Source organism: Pyrus communis, chromosome 3, assembly GCF_041283825.1.
Source record: "Pyrus communis isolate YQ-2024b chromosome 3, ASM4128382v1, whole genome shotgun sequence".
Classification (NCBI taxonomy): domain Eukaryota; kingdom Viridiplantae; phylum Streptophyta; class Magnoliopsida; order Rosales; family Rosaceae; genus Pyrus; species Pyrus communis.
The window spans coordinates 17,242,992-17,265,402 of record NC_142567.1 but is presented as its reverse complement, the minus strand read 5'-3'; the positions used below and the strand labels follow the sequence as shown (position 1 = coordinate 17,265,402).

Sequence of the window (22,411 nt, the reverse complement as noted above, 5' to 3'; positions counted from 1 at the left end):
AACTTGTGAAGTGTTTGTATAGTTAGCAAGGTTCTAAAATATGCTAGACAATAGTCGGGTGGCGAACTAGAGTCTAGCGCCTATGCGGAGTCTAGGTGGCTAGGCAGGGACCTAAGCAGACTAGGCGAATTTAAATAAATCTATTATATATTGTCTAATAAGTGTCTACTTATACTTCAAAATATATATAATTTCATCATAAACTGCAAAATAAAATGAGATATAGATATATATATATATATATATATATTATAAAGTATTGAAATATATTGAAAACATGAGAAACAAACATGTAATGTGTGTTCATAAGTATTCAATAAGTCTTTTACAATTGCTATTAAAAAAAATAAAAAATAAAAATAAAAAAACAAACTCGTACAATTTATTAAAAAAATAACATGCAAAATAAAAGTTATCTATTTTCTGTCTAAGTGAGCCGTGACTTAGGCAGGTCTGGGTGGATTAGGCGGGCGCCTAAGCAAGTCTAGGCGCCCTTCGTTAATTTTCAACACCTAGAGATTAACCAAGGTAGTGGCCAACCGTCAAGCGCCTAGGCGGGGATTTTTATCACAATGTTAGTTAGTTAGAGAAGTTACAGTGAATTATATTGTTGGTGGGGTTCATTTGTACCAACTTATGTTGCTCTTGTGAGCATAAAATTTACCAGGAGGCACCATCACAAGAAGCCATTAAATTGCGGCTGAAATTGGGGTTGGGTTGTTTTGGGCCGTCCATTATGTGTTCCCTAGGCTTAAATTTTTAGTTAGCAAAGGCCCAACCCGTTAGGTTGTTTTCGATCTCGTCAAGGAGATCGTGCAGAGAGGCAGAGGGTGACATTGAGTTTAGGGTTTGCACAATAAGAGGCAAGAGGGTTGATGGGAAAGGTTGGGGTGGACAGAGGGTTGATGGGAAAGGTTGGGGGTGAACAGAAGGTTGATGGGAAGGGCAGGAGCTAGAAAGGGGGTGGGTTTTGTCCGCTGACGTTGGTTGCAAAGAGAGAGATGGGGAAACGTATGGGGGGTGGGGTTGAAGGGAATGGTTACATAGAGAAAGAGTGAGGGAGTAAGAGCAACTCTAGCATTACAAAGGCCCCCTAGGGCAAGTCACTATTGAATAGTCTCCAATGAACAATAACTTCCTTTTGCATCTCCACCCCTACATTGAATAGCCATGGCAATAGGTAATAAAATATTAGTATTTTTTATTTTATAAAATAATACAAAGTAATTTTATTTGTAATTTCAGATAAGATTTTTAATCGTTCTCGTTGTGCCACGTGTCGTTACCTTTTCAGAATCGTTAAGGATAGATTTTTGATAAGATTTTTACCAATCATGTCGCGTCACGTGTCACAATCTGAAAACAATCTTTGAGGATAGATTTCGATCAGATTTTTAACAAATGACGACATGCCACGTGGCATTATCTACAACCTAATCCTTTCTTTTTCCTCCATATAACCCACCATCCAGAACCAGAAATCACACACCAAAATCAAAATCTCTATCATTATTCATAGTTTCTGCTTCCTTCTTCACCAAAATCAAAATCTCTATCATTATTCATAGTTTTTACTTCCTTCTTACAATGTCTTCTTCTTCAAGGATGTTGTGGGTAATTGAGGAGCAAGAGAAAGAATTTTTTAAGAAAGGGGAAGAAATGTTCAATCTCCAGGTGGCCCAAAATGAGATGGAAGATGAAGAGGATGAAGAGCATAGAAGGAGAGATGACAAAGCAAGAAGCCAAAGAGCCTCACATTCTCATCGAGTCATCCAAGTTGTGGCTCAGATCTACAGGCTCAGCCGTTCAGCAAACCTTGATAGAAGCTGGCAACGACGAGGTACGGATCTCTTGGACGATTATTTTGTCCGTAACAGTGCATTCTCTGATACGTAATTTAGACGTCGTTCTAGAATGAAACAACATTTGTTCAATAAAATCATGATTGCTGTTTGCAACCATGATTCTTACTTTGTGCAAAAGAAGGATTTTTTTGGTGTTATGGGTCTACTTCTTGAGCAAAAAATTATTGCTGCCTTGCAGATGCTTGCATATGGAGCATTTACAGAGCAAGTGGATAAGATAGCGAGGATGGGGAAATCAACCATTCAATCGAATCTCTCTACACTGCAGAGTACCTTCGGAAACCTACTAAGATGGACTTGCAAAGGCTTCTGAAGAAGGCCGAGATGCAAGGTTTTCTTGGGATGATTGGAAGCATTGACTGTATGCACTGAACTTCAAAAAACTGTCTAAGTGCATGGCAAGGAGCTTATGGGGATAGAAAAGCAAAAAGTATCATTTTGGAGGCGGTGGCATCATTTGATACATGGATTTGGCACACTTTTTTCGTTGTTCTGGGGGCTTAAAATGACCTCAATGTCTTTGCCCAATCCCCAGTGTTCAACGATGTCCTGCAAGGAAAATCGCCAAGAGTCACGTACTGAGTCAACGGACATAAGTACCACGGGCCATACTACCTAGCAGATGGCATTTACCCAAGGTGGTCATCGTTTGTTAAAACAGTGCCACGTCTGCGAAGTACAAAGGAAAAACACTTTGCAAGCTATCAAGATGGGTGTAGGAAAGACGTGCAGCGTTGTTTTGGTATCCCCAAGCTCGTTGGGTGATTGTCAGGGGTGCTGTCAGAATGTTTGATTTAGAGTTGCTTCGATCCATCATGATGACGTGCATCATTCTTCACAACATGATTGTGGAAGATGAGTACGATTATGATGCCATTGATGAATATGAACTAGACACGTAATTTACCAAATTTATTGAATAAATTATTAAATTCAATAAATTGGAAACAACATAAAGTACTCTATTCAATAAATAAGAAATTACAATCTAAAGTGATTGGATAATTATAGGCTCCGATTAAAAACAAATTCCCTAGTCCCTCGTGAATGGAAAATCATCACCTAACCAATTTGTGGTGCTAGGATCATCCCCTCTTGTGGTGCTAGGACCATCTCATCTTGCTTTCGCTTCCCTTGCACGCCTCCTTCGCACCACATCCGCTTTCTCCGAATTCCAAAAATATTTAGAATTCGGTGACTTCCCCTCTAAAGGCTCCTTCATAATGTCACGATCTTGTTGAACCCTTCTTTCTTCTTTAATCTCTTCCCTTTCTTGCCTAAGTAGCTCTCTTTCTCTCTCATTAGCTTGAAATAATCTCTCAATAGCTGCAGCTTTTGCCTTCTCTTTAGCCTTATCAGCCTCAAATTTAGCCATTTCCCGCACAAAAGTCAATTCACCTTGGCGAGCAAGTTCTTCAATATAATTTGCATAATCATTCTTGGAAGCATTCCCTTTTCTCTTTAAAGCCTTCTTACCTTGAGGCCTAATTGGATAACGAGTCAACCCCGACGCTTGTTCAGGGAGCGCTTCTGGCACTTCTTCTGTGTCATCTTCATGAATATGCGAGGCATGATCGGCCGTAGAGTGTAGAGGAGTGTTGTTCATGACAACTTCTAGACCGACAGTCACAACTCTAAATTTAGGACAATCTTTGACAATATTCCAACATTCCCACCGGTTGAATGATTTATTTTTGTTTTTGGTTATGGCATTATACCAAGCTTGTGCTTGAAGTGTCTACACAATGAGGGAGAAGAAATAATTATAATCAAAGTAGCTAATGTAAATTTGGGTATAGTACAAAGAAATAAATAATATATTGTTACCTGATCCGCTAAATTTTCCACACTTCAAAGATTACTACTAGCTTGTGCCAAGGCGTCTCTCCACATACTAAACGATTGGCTGAGTATTCTCCAACGACTGGACATCAATTCTTTGGTTCTTTTCCCATCAATTTTCTCAAGATAATTGGTATGAATAAGACTCCACATTTCTCGCAACTGCATCTCATTACCCGTAATCGGATCACAAGTAACTTCAACCCAGGTAGAACACAACGTAACATCTTCAATAAGCGTCCAATTCGTACCTGCATCATTAGTCATTTTGTTGGAAACCAATTGGATTGAAACTTTGAGAGAAAGATTGGAATATGGTTGAAAGTAATTGAGAAAATATGAAATTGTGGTGTAAGGTAGAAGATAATGAGAAGGTATTTATAGAAAAGTAAAATCATTTTTTTTTAATTTTTATAAAAATATTCGGATTTTTTTATTAATTTTTTATTCACATAATTAATTTCTGCTGTTGGATTAAAAAAAATTGAAATCCAACCCTCCAGATTGTGCCACATGGCACAATGGTAAAATTTCATATTTTTTTACTGTTTTTTCTTCTTCTTTTTTAATTTATAAAAGCGAATAACGTGGACCATTGATCTCAAATCCAAAGGCTGAAATTAAAGAAAGTTTGAATTTTTTTTTTTTTACCGTTGGAAATCCAACCGTCCACAAAAAGTAACCGTTGAAATCCAACGGACATGAAGGTGCCACGTGTCCCAGCCAACAGTAAACTTTCAGAATCTGCGCCGCATGCCCCACGTCTGAAAACATGTCGAAGACACACCCCCACGCGCACTTGAAGTGCACTTGCCTAACACAAAAAAAAAAAAAACATAAACGTGGCTGACGTCGCCCTGACGTCAGTGTTGCATCATCTCCACCTTGGGCTCTCGGGCCAACAATTCGTGCCGGGCTAAAGGCCCTGCTAATAATAAAAAATAATTTTATTTGTAATTTGGGTAGGATTTTTAACCGGTCTCATTATGCCACGTGTCATTATCCGAAAGTACAATTTTTTGTGATAGATTTCAATAAGATTTTTATCCAATTTCATCACACCACATGTCGTTACCTTTTTAGAATCACTAAAAATATTGAAATGTGGTGTAATGTGGGAGAAAATGGTAAGGTATTTATAAAAAAAATAAAAATAAAAAAATTATATATTTTTTTTATTTTTTCGAATTTTTAATTGGTTTTAAAAAAAATTAATAACTTAATTAATATGGACGGTTGGATTACAAAAAATTTGAAATCCAACAGTCTAGAATGATTTTTTTCTTTTTTCTAAAAAATTTAAAACCAAAAAAACTGGACCGTTGATCTGGAAATCAAACGGTCCAGATTCAAAGTGACTAAGTGGGGCTAACACGCGGGCCCCATCGTCTGAAAATCTGCCCGAGACGTGCCCACACACCTGATGCAAAAAAATTTATAACGTGGCTGACGTCAACCTTGCATCACTTTCCCTCAAGCACTCGGGCCTTGGACTCCCGTTTGCCCTCTCCCATGGGCTCCCCTTAGCCCAATTGCCCAAATGGGCTGGAGCTAGTTTGGGAGGAGATTGGGTTGCAAACGTTCCCTATCACCGGGAACATTTGTGATAATGGATAAAGAGGTTTGTGTTTAAGACTTGAGAGTAGTGCGGGTCTCTTTCTTGCAGGTCCTGCTGACACTAACTCATCTAGCCATTGTGATGGAGTAACTGGGGCAGAACTCTTCGAGAGAATATTCAGTGCTGGTAGATTTAGTGAGGATGAGGTAAAGTAGTTTCAAAGGCAGAGAAAATTTTATCGAAAATGTTTTTGGTGTAAAGTCTGAAATATGGGATCTCCGAATGTCCCTTGAAATGGAATTCATCTCGATTTTTGTTTAGTTTGAGATAGGGAAAGGTAGGTCTGAAGCATTTTTACATAAACAGTCGTAATATAACTAAAACTTACATACTTTTTTTATTTAATTGTTGTTTTGCATCAGGCAAAGTTTTTCTTCCAGCAGTTGATATCAGGAGTTAGTTACAGTCATATGACGGTATGTAATGTGGCACTTTTCTGCTAATTCGCTGTGTACTGTGATTTCTTTCTCTTTTGATATTGAAAGTGTTGGTTGTAGTAAGTAAATAATTGGTTTCAATAGTATACGACTCAGTTTTTGAATAACAATATTACTAATTAGTTTTCTAAATGCCAATTGCAGCTCTAAATTTTGTCTTAAGTGGAGTATTCTTACTAATGTAGCATTTTGTTGGCACATCAGTAAGTTTTGATTGTTTCTCTGTTTGGACAGAGAATTGTTGACGTCCGGGTGAGAACGTGGGCCGGCTCATGTTTTAGTCTCTGTCGTATGGAATTTTACTTGGCATTCTTCAATGTAGCTAATAGTTAAGGCAACACTCTCAGTATTCCATAATCAAACACCATTTGAACTTTTTTCATCCACGAAGTTAAGCTTTTATGTGTCATCTTGAATAGTTATACGTTATTGTTTCAGATTCCTCCAGTGCGACATTGTTGTTCTCTTACTTACCTCTCAAGCTTGCTTAACATACGTAATCTTATTACTGTTGTATCGTTAAGGAATTCTCAACCGCGGTTCCAGTTCATCGTTATCAATTAGCGCAATACGGGTACAAATTCTTGACATCCAATGTTAGTTCCTATATTCTCTCATTTGGTTGATTTAATGACGGAATTGGTGGACACCTACAAAATTAGTTTGTCGAAGTTCACTGTAAGCAGATCCTATATGTCTGATTGTCTGGGCTATTGTAACTGTATTTTGGTGCATATTGGGGAATAGATTGCTTTTAACAGATTGCTTTTCTGATGGTCGCTACCAGTCCTCGCCTGTATCGAGAAGGAACGATCCAAATAAGAATTCAGAACTATGTGTTCTCTTGCTTAATGAGGTTTTATTTTGAGTTTTATATATCTTTAGTTTCAAACAAGTTTGTATGGCTTCATTCGTATGCTTTTATTTCAAGGGGTATGATATCTACACACCCCATTTTAACTCTCACACACCTTTTTAATTTTTGACCGTCGGATCGGATGAATTGAAGAAGATCAACGGACACAAATTATCAAAGGTGTGTGAGAAGTAAAACGGGGTGTGTCCCTATTTCAATGTTCTCTCTTTTACACATGCTATCATTTTTACTTCATTTTTGGTATATTATTTCGTTTGGGTAAGAAGTTGGACGTGGTCTTCATTTGAAAACAAAAAAAATCCTCTTTTCCATGGTGATCACTGCAAAGAGAATCAACATACTGATGAATGTAACCTTTCGAGTTAGGTAATTAATGAGACAATGATCTTATTCGTTGTCTTTGAAATCCACCCTTTTGATTGTACATGTTCTTACAATATGCATATCCATACATCGCAAGCAAAGTTTCACTTCATTGGTTCTTAGGTAGTACACCGTTTTTTTCAGTTACTTTCAACGGAAATTTATCATGTTTGTTGTGGATAATGGTTTTAAAACCCATAGCAAAGCGCAGGCAAATTTTCTAGTGTCACTCTAAAGTTTAATGTCATTCTCTTTAATTTCCCTCACCCAATACAACTTGTGTCCACAAAAATATTGTCATGCTGTTCAATTAAGCGAAAACCAAAACACGAGACCAGATGAAAAAACATTCAATAACCACATTCTTAGACATCAAACGTAAGTTATCTATAAACCTTGAAAACTCCGGGAAACGAAACGGTGGTCTTCGTTTAACTAACAGGTCGGAAACCCTACAGTATCCCCACCCCTACCAACCTCTATACATTTGCAAAAATCTATATCCCATAAGTTATACCCAATCGGTAGCCTCTACACACACCACCAGTGTCCATGGCTGAAATGTTTCAGTAGGGCATATAGTTGAACATTCAGATTTTTAGCTACGTCAAAGAAAACACGCTAGTACAAAGCCGTTTCTGACTAGTTTAACAAATCTCACCCCGCTAAAGTGAGGACGGCCAGGATCGTGCTTTCTGAAACATAAACTGGGCCAAGGTGAGAGCTGCCAGAGATGCTAGTCAAGAATGCATGTTCGTCATGGCAAGCGAAATCTTGGCTCACTCTGAACATGTCCAGACCAACAAGCTATAGCAACTGTGGTTCATCACAATCTACTGCGCCTATGAACACGGAAACTGTATATCTAGCGGCTCACTGCAAATTACTAGGCCTGCCAGTTGCAGGTATTGAATGGTGGACCATCATATTGTTCATCATGGCATTGGCCGATGACGCGGTGCCTTTTACAGTTTGCTCCAAAAGCTGAACGAGTGACATAAATATTTCCATCCTCGTTACGTCCCTATTGGCCTGCATATAACACTTTGGACGTAAATGACCAATATAAAGAAGGTAATACTGGATGCGCCTTCTGAACAAGCAAAATATTGGCAACAAGATTCAGAAGTTCCTAGTTGGTACCACAAAATCAAAGAAAACATTGGTAGTAATATCATGACTGGAATGCCTTACAGGCTATATAACAAGCATCGTCTCTACTATGAGAAAACCAGACGACGGGGACACTTAAAATTGCCATGCATCTTTTTTGCTACATCTATGATATACCCAGATTTTCTCACATGTCTGTTAATTTAACATTCAGTTTTAACCTAAATTAAATGAATTCAAGACTACAGAAAATGACATGAATCATGAATTTGATCCAAGATCTCGGTCATATGAAGGAGCAAGGGAACCAACAGTCTATTATGTCCTGGACTTCTAGTTTTATATTTGAAAGTATTCAGTGTAAAGTGAAGCTGATGTTAAGAAATCCCTTTAGATTTCATATATTAGGATCCCGTATGATCAATAGGAAATTTTCTGACAATGGGGTGAATGGTTTAAAAAGGTGCCTAGGGTTTGTAGATTGAATGGGAATTAAGGACTTCATGGTTGCAGATGATCATAAATAAAAAAGGCTCTTGTTTTCAATATTACCTCTACTGCAAAGCACGCCCATATCTTATCATTCCGAGCTTCCATCACCCCCTTCAGGATGGTCAAACCCATACCTCTGATTAAATCAGCTATTTCTAAAAAGAAACCCTGTTCTTCACAGAGCATCTGAAAAAAAGAGAGAACAAAATGGAAAGAAAACATATTGTTCCGTGTACTTCACTGATAGCCAAAGCTCCAATTTCAGATATTTCATAAAATGCCAGTCACTAACCTCCACAAGCATCTGATGGGGTGGATTGAGATCCTCAACGATGATAGGGCAAACCATTGATTGTGTCCCAACCTCAAAAGCCCATGTCGCCCCTCCATCAAAGTTGTCTTTTAGAACCAGTCCATCTTTTTTGCCGATAATCTGCATAGGCAGTAAAGGGCATACATCATCTCAAAAGGATCCCATATTTGTTATATCCTTGTCTTTAAATATCTCATATTCTGAATCCAACTCCCCTAACTCTGGATTTCTCTCAACAATGAAAGCAGATTCCTTTTTAAAGGAAACAAGGGGAAAAGTAGACAGTGATTGTACCTTCGACTCTCCCGTTTGTTTTAGCTTGTCGGCATGCTTTGTGACACCTTGCAAAAACAGCATATGCTTGATGGTGCGTTCAAGCAGTGCATCTATGCTACACTGTAAAACCATATAAAGTTATCAAAATAATGGCATCACTATCTGAATATTGAAAATTTAAAAACAAGGAATAGGAAGAAAGGTATTACTTTTGCCCCATTTGGCACAATATCACGCAACTCCTTCACACGATCTTGGATCATCTGACGATCTTTTGGCCTTGGTCTAGGGTTCTCTCCAGGTTTAAGCCTTTTGCGATTTGATTTTCCTATTATATCAGGCCTCTTAGAATATGCTGTTGAAACACTGCTCTCATGATTTGCACTATTACCCTGTTTAACCCAAGAACTAATTTGAGATCCATATATAGAGTTGGTCAGTGAACAGTTTCCCGCATCCTCTTTTCTACACCCAGACTGAAGGGAACTAGTTTCTTCCGTCCCTTCATTTACAAGAGATTTAGGAAGGCCAAATTTCTCCCCATGCACATCATTAGACATAATAATTCGTCCATACGGGGGAGAACTATTAGGGACGGAAGAGCTACTGATTTTTGTCAATGATGTTCTCCAAAACACATTATCATCAGAGTTCTGCTTGACAGCAGACTGAGCCCGAGAGACCACAGCATCTAAAAGATGTTCAGTGCCTGCCCCAGAGAAAATGCAACCATTTGATGCTTCTTGACCTGCTGGATAATAATCTGAAGCCAACTCCTGCACATTTGTAAATGTTGAAGTATTCTTGCCTAGGTTTCTTGCGTCTGAATGTGTCTCATCAGCAAGCAAATTATTCCAATTGCCATTAAACAGCTTGTTTTTAAAATCCATACCCAAAACATCAAACAAATCATCCCCTGATGAAACCTGAGTATATGCATCATTTGTAGCATTTGCAGATCCTGGACTACAGTTTTTATCATCAAAATCATCGAGAACAATACCAGGGATGTGTGCATTCAAGGGGATATGTTCATCTGAATCTGCCAATGGAATGTTCAGTGCTTGAAACAATTCATCATCTATCCTTTGTGGGGCCAATTCACTCTGGGTAAGCTTCACATCGGCGGAAAACTGTCTGTGATCAGAGCCTTTGGAAGGCATGTTATTAGCAGATGATTGACCTGCAACACCGGATGAAGAAACTCCTTCCGTTTGGAATGCATCAGCCTTTTGAAATTTAACACCAGACAGACATCCACCAGAGAGGTTGATGTCAGCTACCCTGTGGGGGTCTGAAAAAGAGCAAGGAACAGAAATTGGCCTTGAATGACTACTCGATCCACCATGCACTTGACTTCCTCCAAGCAATGTGGTTGTTGTCGAACCTTTGCTCTGATCAAGGATTAAACTTCCACTTGTTCCCAATTGAGGCATGATACCATTTGATGCGCTAAAGTTCTTATCAAGATGATGCCTAATGCTACCAGCAGACAAGATCATATGTTCTATAAACTTTAGGCTGTTCTGATCTGAACTTGATTGACCTAAAGACGGGTATTTGAGTCCCACCCCTGAATTGTAAGAGGTAGTCGGCTGGTTCGACCACGCATCAGAATTTGAGGTAATCACTTCAGTTCCCCGAACTCTATCCTTTAGTTGGCCACCCAAAGAAAAGTTTGGCTTCATCAATGGAGAAACTGTTGGTTGTTGAGGATCATCATGAATTTTGGGCAGACTTTGGGTGAGATTTGGGGTTTGAAATGCTGAAGAAGTGGTTTGAGAATTATTCTGAATATCCTCAAGAAGAGAGTGAGATAGTTGGCCAGAAAGGCCTGAGGCCCGACTAAAGTGACTTTGATGGGTGTAGTTATCAGTCATCCGTATAGATCCTGTAACCTTTAAATTTCCTGCTGGATGCATAGATGCCACTGTTCCAGAAGTATAGGGTAACCCAGATTTCTCAACCAAATCTTTTGTCACACAGTTTTCTTCTAAAAGAGCACCAGGAACACGTCCTAGTTGCAGGACTAAACTCTTCACATCATTGATGAATCCTGTATCCTCCATCATCTGAATGAGAATGGATACATTAATCAGGTTGGAAGGAACTGACAACAGACACAAATCAAACATTGATTTGGCTTAATCAACCGCTTGCATTATTAGAAGGGTTTTTATCACAATTCACAAGTAGTCCCTGAAATTGACGCAAACCATCAAGATGGTTCCTGAAAATGAAAATCAATCAATGTAGTCCTTGAAAATGCTATTGCAAATCAATGTGGTCCCCTCGTTAGAATTCCGTCAAAATTTTTGTTAGCATGCTGATTTGGCACATATGTGGACCCCACAATTCTATTAAATATTGCCACATGGATAAATTATTAAAAACTTCATAAAAATTAATTTAAAATCACTATAACTAAATTCGAAATGATTAAATTAAAAAATTAAAAGCTATTCAACAAAAAAAATTAGATGCATCTTTAATCCTCAACTAATTAAATTAAACAATTAGGTGCAGCTTTAATTCTCAATCCTCACCATCTGCCAATTCTCTTGCCATCTCTCCCACCCCAAGCGACCATCTTCCCCACCCGCACCCCACCCCTGACATCGATGTTGTCAATCCTTCCCCCTCACCATCGAATCGTCGGCCCCTTCCCTCCCCACCGTTACCACACCAACCCACCTCAACCCGCTTCCCTTCAACCCAACCTCCAACCAACACCAAGCCAACAACCACCAGTCCCCCATCGCAACCCCCGATCCCAATTTTGAGACAACGAGACAACCTAGGAACGAAGAATTTTTTAGACAAGTTTGGATGACGTCCTCGGCTCGGTCATTGCATATGATCTCCTCTGCCCCTAGCCTTCCCCTGGCTCTCTCTCTCTCTCTCCTTGCACGAATTGAGTCTTCCTCATCGTGAAAGTAGCAGCTTTAATTGTTTTTGTTCAACAGCTTTTAATTTTTTATTTAATCATTTTGAACTTAGTTTTAAATGATTTTAAATTAAATTTTTATAAAGTTTTTAATAATTTATCCATGTGGCAATATTTGTGGGATCTACATATGTGCCAAATCAGCATGCTAATAGAAATTTTGATGAAATTCTAACGAAATGACTATACTGATTTCCAACACCCATACTACAGTGATTGATTTTCATTTTCATGGACCATCTTGATGATATAGGTCAATTTCAGGGACTACTTGCGATAAAAACCCTTATTAGAATGGTCAAACTTTATGAAAACATAGGTGGTAATAGTCATTCATAGCAGAACATAGGTGGTAATAGTCATTCATAAATAGACATGTAGGGCTTGTTAATATCAGAACAATTTTTGCTCGTAACAGAACAAAGGTGTAACCAACAGCCATTCATGTAAAATGGCAGCCAGTCAATAAATTAATTTATTTGGCCTGAAGCCCATGACAAGCTTTCATGCCATACAAAATACAGATTAGTATAAAATCCAGATTTCATCGTCTTGCCTTGCAAATATTACTAAATGCAGCTTTCTTGTGTTAATATATCGCCGAAATCTGAGTGCCCATGTGGAAAATTTAACAGAATGGCCAACCCAAAATTTGCCTCATGGTTGGACAAACTTGGTCATTTATTGAGAAAAGAAAATTTTAGCGGCAGGCACAGGTGAATATGATGCAAACTACTGGAATCAAATATTTAGTGAATAATTTGATGGCGCCATAGAACCAAGGACTTACAGCTGTGGAAGAACCAAGTTGAACCACACCGTGAGGAAGAACAGGAATAACTGCAACTGTCTGCAGACCAAATAAAAATACAAGTAATGTCATGAAACAGAAAAATATAGAATATGCAAAACAGTTGTTATTCAGGAACTAGCATACCTGCATGCCAGAAGAAAATTGGTGGTGCATCTCATTGAGGACCTGAAGCAGTCACAATTAAGTCATATAAGTACAAATGCCAAACCCCAAAACTTGAATACAAGTTTTATCCTTTGATGAAACAATGCTTATGTAAATTCAAAATTGTCATGCGCAAAAATGCCTCTGACAAATTTATGAAAACTAAATAGATAGCTATACATCATTTATCTTCCATTAAAATTTATTTTCACTCATCCAAGTATAATCAACAGCTACTCTCTCTACAGTTTTCCTCCACATCAAAAGGAATCTTGATGGTGGAAGGAGGTACAAGGAATGTTGTAAAGCCTTATACAAGGATAGAACCAATGAAAATTATAAGAGGTATAAGATAGCGAAGAAGGAAGCAAAGAACGCCATGAGAGAAGCGAAGCTAGTGACTTTTGAAGACATTTATAACCGATTAGAAATGTTCTAGCTATGGAGAACGCAGTTAAAGACAGATGGAGAGCTTATTTTCATAATCTCTTCAATGAGGGACACAACATGAGTACTTCTTTAGGTGAGTTGAGTAACACAAAAGTGTAGAAATTACTCCTTTTACTGCCGAATCAGGAAAGAGGAAGTGGTTGTAGCTTTGAAAAAGATGAAGCACAGAAAAGCAGTGGGTTTGGGTCCCAACAATACACCGATTGAAGTGTGGAAGGGTTTGGGAGAGACGGGTATAGCAAGTTAGAACCACATAGCATGGCTCACAAACCTTTTCAATAAGATATTGAAAATGGAAAAGAAGCCCAATGAGTGGAGAGAAAGCACTTTGGTGCCTATCTACAAGAATATGGGCGGCATACAAAATTACATTAACTATAAGGGTTTTAAGCTAATGAGCCATACAATGAAGCTCTGGGCAAGGATAATTGAGCATAGATTAAGGCAAGAGACACAAGTCTTAGAGAATCAATTTGGGTTCATACTAGGGCACTCGACAATGGAAGCAATCTATCTCTTACGAAGATCGATGGAACGATAGAGAGATACGAAAAAAGGATTTGCACATAGTTTTTACCTCCTTCTTCTTCTAAGCCTTTTCCCACTATGTGGGGTCGGTTGTGGGGGATGCAACACGAGGACTTCCCAGAGGTCACCCATCCTAGTACTGCTCTCGCCCAAAACTCACTTAACTTCGGAGTTCAGATGGGATCCGGTGCATGTGAGTTGGTATGATCACATCCCAAGGATTCGACGTAAGATAGGAGTGCCGGCTGTTGACTACCTGACGCCCTCCCCCTCCTCCTTTATCCAGGCTTGGGACCGACAATGTAAGATAAACTTAAACAGGTGAAGTTTTTACCGATTTGGAAAATCATAGGATAAGGTCCCAAGCAATTTATAAGGCGTAGGCAAGGCGTCCCATAGATAGCCCTGCCTAGGCGTGAGGCAAAGCTTCATGGTACGTAAAATTTTAATATATATTACATATATAATTATATTTATAAAATATAATACTAAATTTAATTATAACTAAATCAAAGATAATATCATCTTCTTCATTACTAAGTCTAGTTGTACTTAGAAACTATGTCAAAAAGTCTTAAAATGTCATAATTATTTATTTTATTGTAAGCAATTATAGAGAACTTCAAGAGAAACAAGGGTGAGTGACCACAATTATAGGGAATTTCAAGGAAAATAAAGGTTGAATGTCACAATTATAAGGAAATTCAAAAGGAAATAAAGGTTGAGTGGAGCAATTATAGGGAATTTAAAATGAAATAAAGACAAAGTGGAGCAATCATAGGGATTTTAAAAGGATATAAAGGCTTAGCGGAGCCATTATTATACAGAATTTAAAGGAAAATAAAGGTTGAGTGGAGTAGTTATGAGGAATTGGAAGAGAAATAAAACTTTGCTAATTAAAATGCTCAGTGGCGGAATCTGAATGGGCAACAATGTAAAAAAATAATTAAAAAAATAGAAAACAGTTAGAGTTAGACTTTGTCACATAGGATTTGGAGAGAGAAACTTTATATTTCTTCTTCGTTAAAACTACAAGTCTCCTGCATTTTAGAAACATACATGGATTTAGAAGGAAAAAAAGGCCCAGGTTGAACGCCTGGGCGCACCCCAACGCCGCCCTACACCCACCCCCACAAAATAGAGGTGAAAACCCAGACGCCCAGCCTCCAAGGCTGCCTAGGCGCGCCCTGAGACGAGTTTTTTAAAACACCGGTCCCAAGAGAAATTCTTTTGAGTATACTAGTGAAGAAAGGAATACGAGTAGCGTATATCCAAAGAATAAGGGATATGTGTCATGGATCAAGGACTATTGTAATAACTCATGAAGCACAAACTGAAAGCTTTCTAATAGCCACAGGGTTACACTAAAGCTCAACTTCAAGTCTTTAGTCCTTATCTTTATCCATTGGTAATGGACGAGCTAACAAGACATATTCAAGATAGTATCACTTGGTGTATGCTTTGTGCGGATGTTATAATGCTGACAGATGAAACATAAGAGGGAGAAAATGTGAAGCTTAACCTTTGGCAAGAAGTGTTGGAAGCTAAAGGTTTTCGCCTAACTAGGTCAAAGATAGAGTATATGCAGTGCAAGTTCAATGGGAATGGGGTCCCAAATGAGATAGGGGTGAGAATCGGGGATCAGGAAGTACCAAAGCGTGAACGTTTTCGTTATCTTGGATGTATCTTGCAAAATAATGGAGAATTAGATGGAGACCTCAATCATAGAATCCAAGTTGGAACGAAGACGTGGAAGAGCGCATCAGGTGTGTTGTGCAATCGTCGTATGCCACTAAAGCTCAAAGGAAAATTTTATGGGATGGCAATAAGGCCAGTGATCCTTTATGGCACGAAATGTTGGGCGGTCAGAAGGCAACACATGCAAACAATGAGTCTAACGAATATGAAAATGCTTCGTTGGAGGTATGAGCACACAAGAAATGATAGGATTAAGAACGAGGATTTTCGAGGTAAAGTAGGAGTGGCCACAATTGAAGGTGAGATGAGAGAAAATCGTTTAAGATGATTTGGACACGAGAACCGAAAACCTACAGATGCTTCGATCAATGCAAAAGGGTAGAGGAAGAGTTACAAAGACTTTGAAATAGACTATAAGAAAAGATATGGAGTACTTGGAGCTAACGGAAGACTTGACGCAAAACCGAGCGCAATGGCGTTCTAGGATTCATGCAGCCAACCCCACTTGGTGGGATAAGGCTTGGTTGTTGTTATTGTACTCTGTCAAAAGAGAATAGCCAACATATACATGTTTAGCTAAGATAGACGCACTGAAGAACAGATCTTGAGCAAGTAGATACGCGTGCTTACTAACTGGGTCCTGACCTTTTCCCAAAAAAATTCATTAAACTTTTCAAGCAAAAATGGCACTGATGGGGACAAGTAGAAATACTGATATACAAGAACGCATTTTCCAGTCACTGCGAAATCTACCCCTGTGAAACTTTAAAGATTCAGAGAAATTACTTTTCTTTCTAAAAAAGATCAAATTTTTCATTAAACATTGGATTTTGATTCGATGGTAATTGGTAATCATGGATTTTCATGACAGTATATATAAAATGAAAATACACACACAAATGTGATTTCATATGGTAGATAAAATATATATATTTTTATATACTTATATTCATAGTATATATACATATGTGTGTGTGATATATGAGATCCCATAAATGAGAAATGTGAGAAGTGGTCGATCAGCCATGTCACATCCTGATTGGGGTATCCAGTCTAAGAAGGGGCATGTACGTTCATGTGTGGTTGAAATTTATTATACTTCCATCCGCAAAAAGAAAAAATAATTTCATATAAAAATGAGGTAATTAGAAATACCAATATATACCTCTGGTGGATGGGCATCTTTTCTGTAATTGCCTGATAAAATCCATTGATGATTCCCCGTGAATGCAGCTCGTCCAACCATCCTGAAATGACCAAAAGAACAGTTTTTCAAATGGTTGTTTACAGCTAACAAGAAAAGCAACAAGCACAGGGAACAGAAAAGTCATACCCTTCACCCACTATGTTAAACGGTTTATCCATCATCATTGTGTTAATAAGTGAGGACACTCTTTCCTCTTGTTGAATCCCACTAGAAGAGGAGCACACTTTAGAAGAAACCCAGCATCCCTCCCACTCTCCAAATGGTAATTCAGCTCTTTCAGTTCCAGCATTGCGTTTAGGTAGAGAAGATACTGATGGTTCGTAATGACATTCTTCCCAAATTAATAGTCTGCCACCAAGTTCATTAGAAACATATAATTCCCAAGAGAGCAGACATCAAAGCATCTAAAGATGACATGACACATGATCGCATAAAAGATTTAAGAGATAAAAAACAAAATTCAATTCAGTTGGCACCTGGGAGTAGTTTTAACATGCGTAATAATGTATCTAAGTTTCAAAACATATCTAATATCAAGTGCAATTTCTTAGAGCAACTCATCAGCAGATTTAACCCTCCGCACCCAAGTTCGAATCCTCTTCCCGGTAGTTTAGATTAATTTAAAGCAGACTATCACTTGTATTGGAGTATAAACAAACGAGGACTAAATGCGTCCACTAAAGGGCAGGTTTGGCAAGCTAAATGCAAACTCACTTTTTCACTCATTAGATTCTCAAAGACAAAACAGAACAAACCAAAACATAAACTTCCAAAAACAGAAATAAAGACTTTAGCTCAGATCACGCGAATCTAAACACAGTAGACACATTACACTGTTACACTGTTACATATCCATCGTATCTTAGATTATATATTATGTCCTCCCACACCCTACTCATTCAAACCAAACGGAAACGGACAATATAATCCAATCCTGATACCAGATCCACTCTGTTTGGCTACTCAGAAAATGCAGGAAACAAAACAGTAACAATAAAATCTCAAATCTCCCCAAAACCTAAGACTAACTAGTCACACTATTCCTCCACTTTCTCAGCAACCAAACAGACGACAGACCATATTTTTCAAAAAATTAAAGAACTGAATAATCGGAAAACCAAAAATTACCAGCATTCTGTGCGTTTGCTCCAGTTTATTGGGAAACTTACTTAGGGTTCTGGCAGCCGATCTTCCAGAAGACAGCGTAAGCCCACTGATTGGCGCCGCACAGCCTCTTGAGCACTTCCTTAAGCAAAAACCCCATGGCTACCGCCTCTCCGGAGCTCCAAAAATTCAGAATATTCAAAGCACTAATCGAACAGAACAGAGTAGACAAAATTGACAGCCGATTCAAATGACAAATAAATCAGTCCCGAAGAGTGTGCATTTCCCGGCGGCGCCTAACTTCCACGGCATGATCCTCTCCCGGCCTGCTTCGTCCTCAGTCCGCCGGTCCTCTTCCTCTCTGGATCCAAGTTCCATGCATTGAGTCTCAATCTCCGGCCAGCCATCTATAACAGATAGAGTGAAGAGAGAGAAAGGGGAGGAAGCTGAAGGCCTTCCGAAGGGGAGTAAAAAGCTACACTATTCCACAAGCTTCGAGCCTGTAGAAAGCCTCCATTGTTGCTATCACGTCAGTTTCTGTGAGCTGCTGAAAAATGGTGAAATTTGAAGAGTTGCAGAGAAAGAAAGGAGACGAAGAGAATGCGAGAGAACGATGAGTGTCGAATACGGTGTCGTTTGGTGTGGGGAGGTGAGGTCTGTCGTGTTCAGTGCTTCAGCTGCTGCTTCACTGCTCTTCTTGTTGCTGCGAAATTCTCTGCGTAGTTGTGTCCGAGTGCGCTAAAAGTGCGCCACAATACAGAGGCAGAGGAGCTTGGCTGTCAGTCACAGCCCTGTCACGGTAGCTCCGTCACGGCCTTTCGTATTTCGTTTTCTTTTTCGGTTTTTTTTTTTTTCTTGGTTTTGTCGTGACAGTTTGAGTATGTAATTTTTCTTGGGTTGAACAAATAAAGTAGTGCCGGTTGCTGTCGTGATTACGTCATCATTGACATTGCCCTTGCTTTTTGGATGAAATTACGAGAATGGCAATAGACAACTCAATCTCTTTAAATGATCAGGAATTGCATCCTAAACTGAATAGCCAATCAATTTGTATTAAAATATTAGTATTTTTTTATTTTATAAAATAATAAAAGATAACTTTATTTTTAATTTCTGATAATAATAACAGATTAGATGAAAATATTTGAAAATATTGAAATGTAATGTAAAGTGGAAAAACATGATTAAGTATTTATTGAAAAGAAATTATAATTCTTTATATTTTTATTTAATTTTTTATACTTTTTAATCATTTTAATGATATTTCAATAATTTAAATTATGGCCAACGTAATGATAAAATTAGCCTTGCGTGACATGCCCAGGCATTGAGCCTGTAAATTATTACCTGACTTCTCTATTGGATTCACCTTATGCCCAATTTCCAGAGTGGGCTGTAGTGTTTTGGAGTGGAGTTGCTCTCACTAATAAGGCTATGGATTCAAGTGAAATTACACGTGGAGGGTTGCAATAGTTGTGGTGTATGTATCTACAAGTGCACTTACTCCATAAGTCAGAAAATAATAGATTATTCATTTTTATTTAATTTTCCTTTTTTTGTTGCCTGAATATGCAAAAAATCATGATTAATGATTAAAGTGGAGGAAAAGGGCATATGATGGAGGAGATTTGACTCTCCTCTACTTTTTTTGCTTTCTTTTTCATTATCTGGTTTTAGTTCTTGGTAAATAAAAAATAAAAAATAAAAAAAATAAAAAAAAAGAGGTTTATTTTCAACGATGTTGTCTAAGTCTCAAAAGACAATCTCACTTTATCTTGTAAAACTTAGCACTCGTTTGTCAAGTGTGAAATCTCATTTCCGAATTTCACTGCTTGATTTTATGTATTTCGTATTTACGCAAACTTATTTTATTTTAGGCAGTTTTAGTGTTTTAGTTACTTAGTTACAAAGTTGATTTTCCTTAATTAGTCATTGAAAATTCGTAAACCTCTTGAGGTCACTCTTAGTTTTTTAATTTTTTTTTTTTCTTCAGAGTTTGATCTTATGAATGCGTAGGTCAAAACTTCACGAATAGGAGCTATAATGAAGGAGAAATTAACAGGCATTGGAGGAGACATTTTGGTCATTCAGACTTTCTATTTAAGGAATGCCAATAAACTAGGAGGAACCTTCCCATTTGTGGAAAACTAAACTTGCGGGTCAACCCCGCGGCCCAAATAGTGTGGCAATTTGACCTGGCTCCCTGCAAAAACTTTAACATTGTTTCCATCGAGTTCAGGCGATGCTGACTTCGGCCACTACTCCCATTCAACCCATCTCTTGGTTTTGAACATAAACCAATCAAAATTTGTCCCGTTTGTCTAGGCCGTCAGTTTCTGGATGATTCACGGCCCGTGATCACTCGATTCTAGATAACATCAATGATAATGGACAGTTATGAGCCTACGAGTATGAAGTGATAAGTCAGGGAACATATTAGAATTAATGCGCATAACTTATACATCTGTGTGATTAGATATTCGTTGATCATGTGGAATTGATAGTGTGTGTAATTACATTTTAATTCATGTTGAATTGATGTATGAGCTATGATGTGTGATGGTGTGACTACACCATAAGCAATGTGGTACATGAATGGTCTCGCCTTGTTAATCCACATTAGAAAACCATACACATTTTATGAGTGATTTCGCGTGATTAATTGCATTAAGGTCACTACTTACCTTGTACATCATCTCCATAGGCGGTTTCGCCTAGTTAATTCGATTGGAGAACCTCACTATTAGAGGTTTGCTTATGGTCTTGCCTGGTTAATCCGCATTGGGGGACCATACGCACTCTAAGGGTGACTCTGCCTAGTTAATCCACATTAATGGGTTACAGTCTACTTGATTACATTACTTTGATGGGTAGTCCCGCCTGGTTAAACCGCATTGAGGGACCACATTGCTAGATGCTTGCCTATACTCATGTGTAGATAATCCACGTTAGAGGACCATACGCATACTAGGGGTAACTCTATCTGGTTAATCCACATCAGGGGGTCATTGCCTACTGGGTTACATTATAATCCATAGGTGGTCCTACCTTGCAAATTCACATTGGGGGACCACGCTATAGGACGGTTGCCTATAGTTATGCTTGGTTAATTCACACTGGATGACTATATGCATTTTAGGAATGGATTCCATTGAGTGATCCGGAATCCCTTTCCCTATTAGGTTTCGTTGAGTGGTCTAGAAGCCTATCTTCATTGGATTATGTTGAGTGGTCCAGAATCCCTTTTCCTATTCGTTCCGTGGAGTAGTCTAGAATCCTATATTCTTGTGAGTAGAAGTTGCTCAAGTTTATGGCGTGCTGGCCGATACTTGGAGGTGATTAAGCTATAAGCCTATAAACAGTAAGTGATATGGAAAAATTGTGAGTAAATTAAAATCTAATCTAAAAGTCTAAGTAGAAACTAATTGTGAGTGCCCAGAGAAAAGTTGAACCATTAATACACATGTGAAACATGATTTAAATTTATCTTTAAAAATTCACAAAAAATTAATTTGAAGTCAAAAAAATATTTTGAAAGGTGCTACGAATTCGTTGCGACGTTTCCTATGCAAATAGTGTCCTAAAATAAGTTTTTACATCAAGTAATTCAAGTTCCGACAACTAGTGTGTTTTTTTTTTTTTTAATGAAAATGAGGTTTTAAAGTTGGACAAGGATTGTCTGCCCTCCCATGCCCTCCTGTTTGTATGGTCACGGTTAAGCCACGTCAACATTTTATATTATTATTCATTTTTGTGTTATTATCTCTATAAAAAAAACAATATAAAATGTTGACGTGGATTAACCGTGACCACACAAAATAGGAGGGCACGGGAGAGCACCGGAAGTGGGAGGGCAGACAATCCTTGTCCTTTAAAGTTGTATGGACAACGCCAATATCCCGACTTGTTTGTAGCATCATTGAGAATATTTTTTCGAAGTAAATTGATTTTTTATGAATTTTTAAAGGTAATTTTAATTAAAATTTATGTTTAGAGAACTTTTTTTTAACAATTTTTAAAGGAGTGTGATATCCACACACCCTTTTTTACTTCTCACACATCTTCTAATTTTCGGCCGTCGAATCGGATGAATTAAAGAAGATCAACAGACAGAAATTAACAAAGGGTGCGTGAGAAGTAAAAGAGGGTGAGTGGATAGCACACCCCTTTTTAAAATCAAAAGTTAGGTTTTAGGGATGTTCAGACGAAGACAATGTTCAACTAGTGCGTAGCATTTTTTTCGAAGTATAATGAATTTTTTAGTAATATTCTTAAATTAAATCAGAAGAAAAATAGTTATAAAAAATAAAAAATAAAAAAAAA

The 22,411-nt window shown here is 38.1% G+C and overlaps 1 protein-coding gene, 1 long non-coding RNA gene, 1 other non-coding gene and 1 pseudogene across 5 annotated transcripts; 1 reads left to right on the top strand and 3 right to left on the bottom strand.

The window, feature by feature from the left end:
* Positions 1 to 2,898: 2,898 nt before the first annotated feature.
* Positions 2,899 to 5,221, bottom strand: LOC148698057 (uncharacterized; annotated as a pseudogene).
* Positions 5,222 to 5,337: 116 nt separating this feature from the next.
* LOC148698056 (uncharacterized) lies at positions 5,338 to 6,144 on the top strand. The gene is made up of 3 exons (XR_015960323.1): positions 5,338 to 5,471; positions 5,688 to 5,741; positions 5,997 to 6,144. It is a non-coding gene; the product is annotated as an uncharacterized LOC148698056 (long non-coding RNA).
* A 1,195-nt stretch (positions 6,145 to 7,339) lies between these two features.
* On the bottom strand, positions 7,340 to 18,970 carry LOC137715967 (transcription factor LHW). 3 transcript variants are annotated; one of them, XM_068455335.2, is made up of 10 exons: positions 18,154 to 18,970; positions 17,111 to 17,332; positions 16,943 to 17,024; positions 13,081 to 13,122; positions 12,934 to 12,993; positions 9,406 to 11,268; positions 9,215 to 9,316; positions 8,900 to 9,040; positions 8,668 to 8,793; positions 7,340 to 8,034 (listed from the first exon to the last, which is right to left on the bottom strand). In XM_068455335.2, the coding sequence occupies exons 1-10, from the start codon at positions 18,246 to 18,248 to the stop codon at positions 7,876 to 7,878; spliced, it is 2,892 nt and encodes a 963-aa protein (XP_068311436.2). In that variant the 5' UTR covers positions 18,249 to 18,970; the 3' UTR covers positions 7,340 to 7,875. The 3 variants fall into 3 exon arrangements, with proteins under 3 accessions (XP_068311436.2, XP_088547292.1, XP_088547293.1); XM_088691166.1 differs by having other exon boundaries at positions 18,113 to 18,823; XM_088691167.1 differs by lacking the exon at positions 18,154 to 18,970 and adding an exon at positions 17,461 to 17,599.
* On the bottom strand, positions 14,176 to 14,294 carry LOC137716636 (5S ribosomal RNA). The gene has a single exon (XR_011065703.1). It is a non-coding gene; the product is annotated as a 5S ribosomal RNA (ribosomal RNA).
* Positions 18,971 to 22,411: the final 3,441 nt, after the last annotated feature.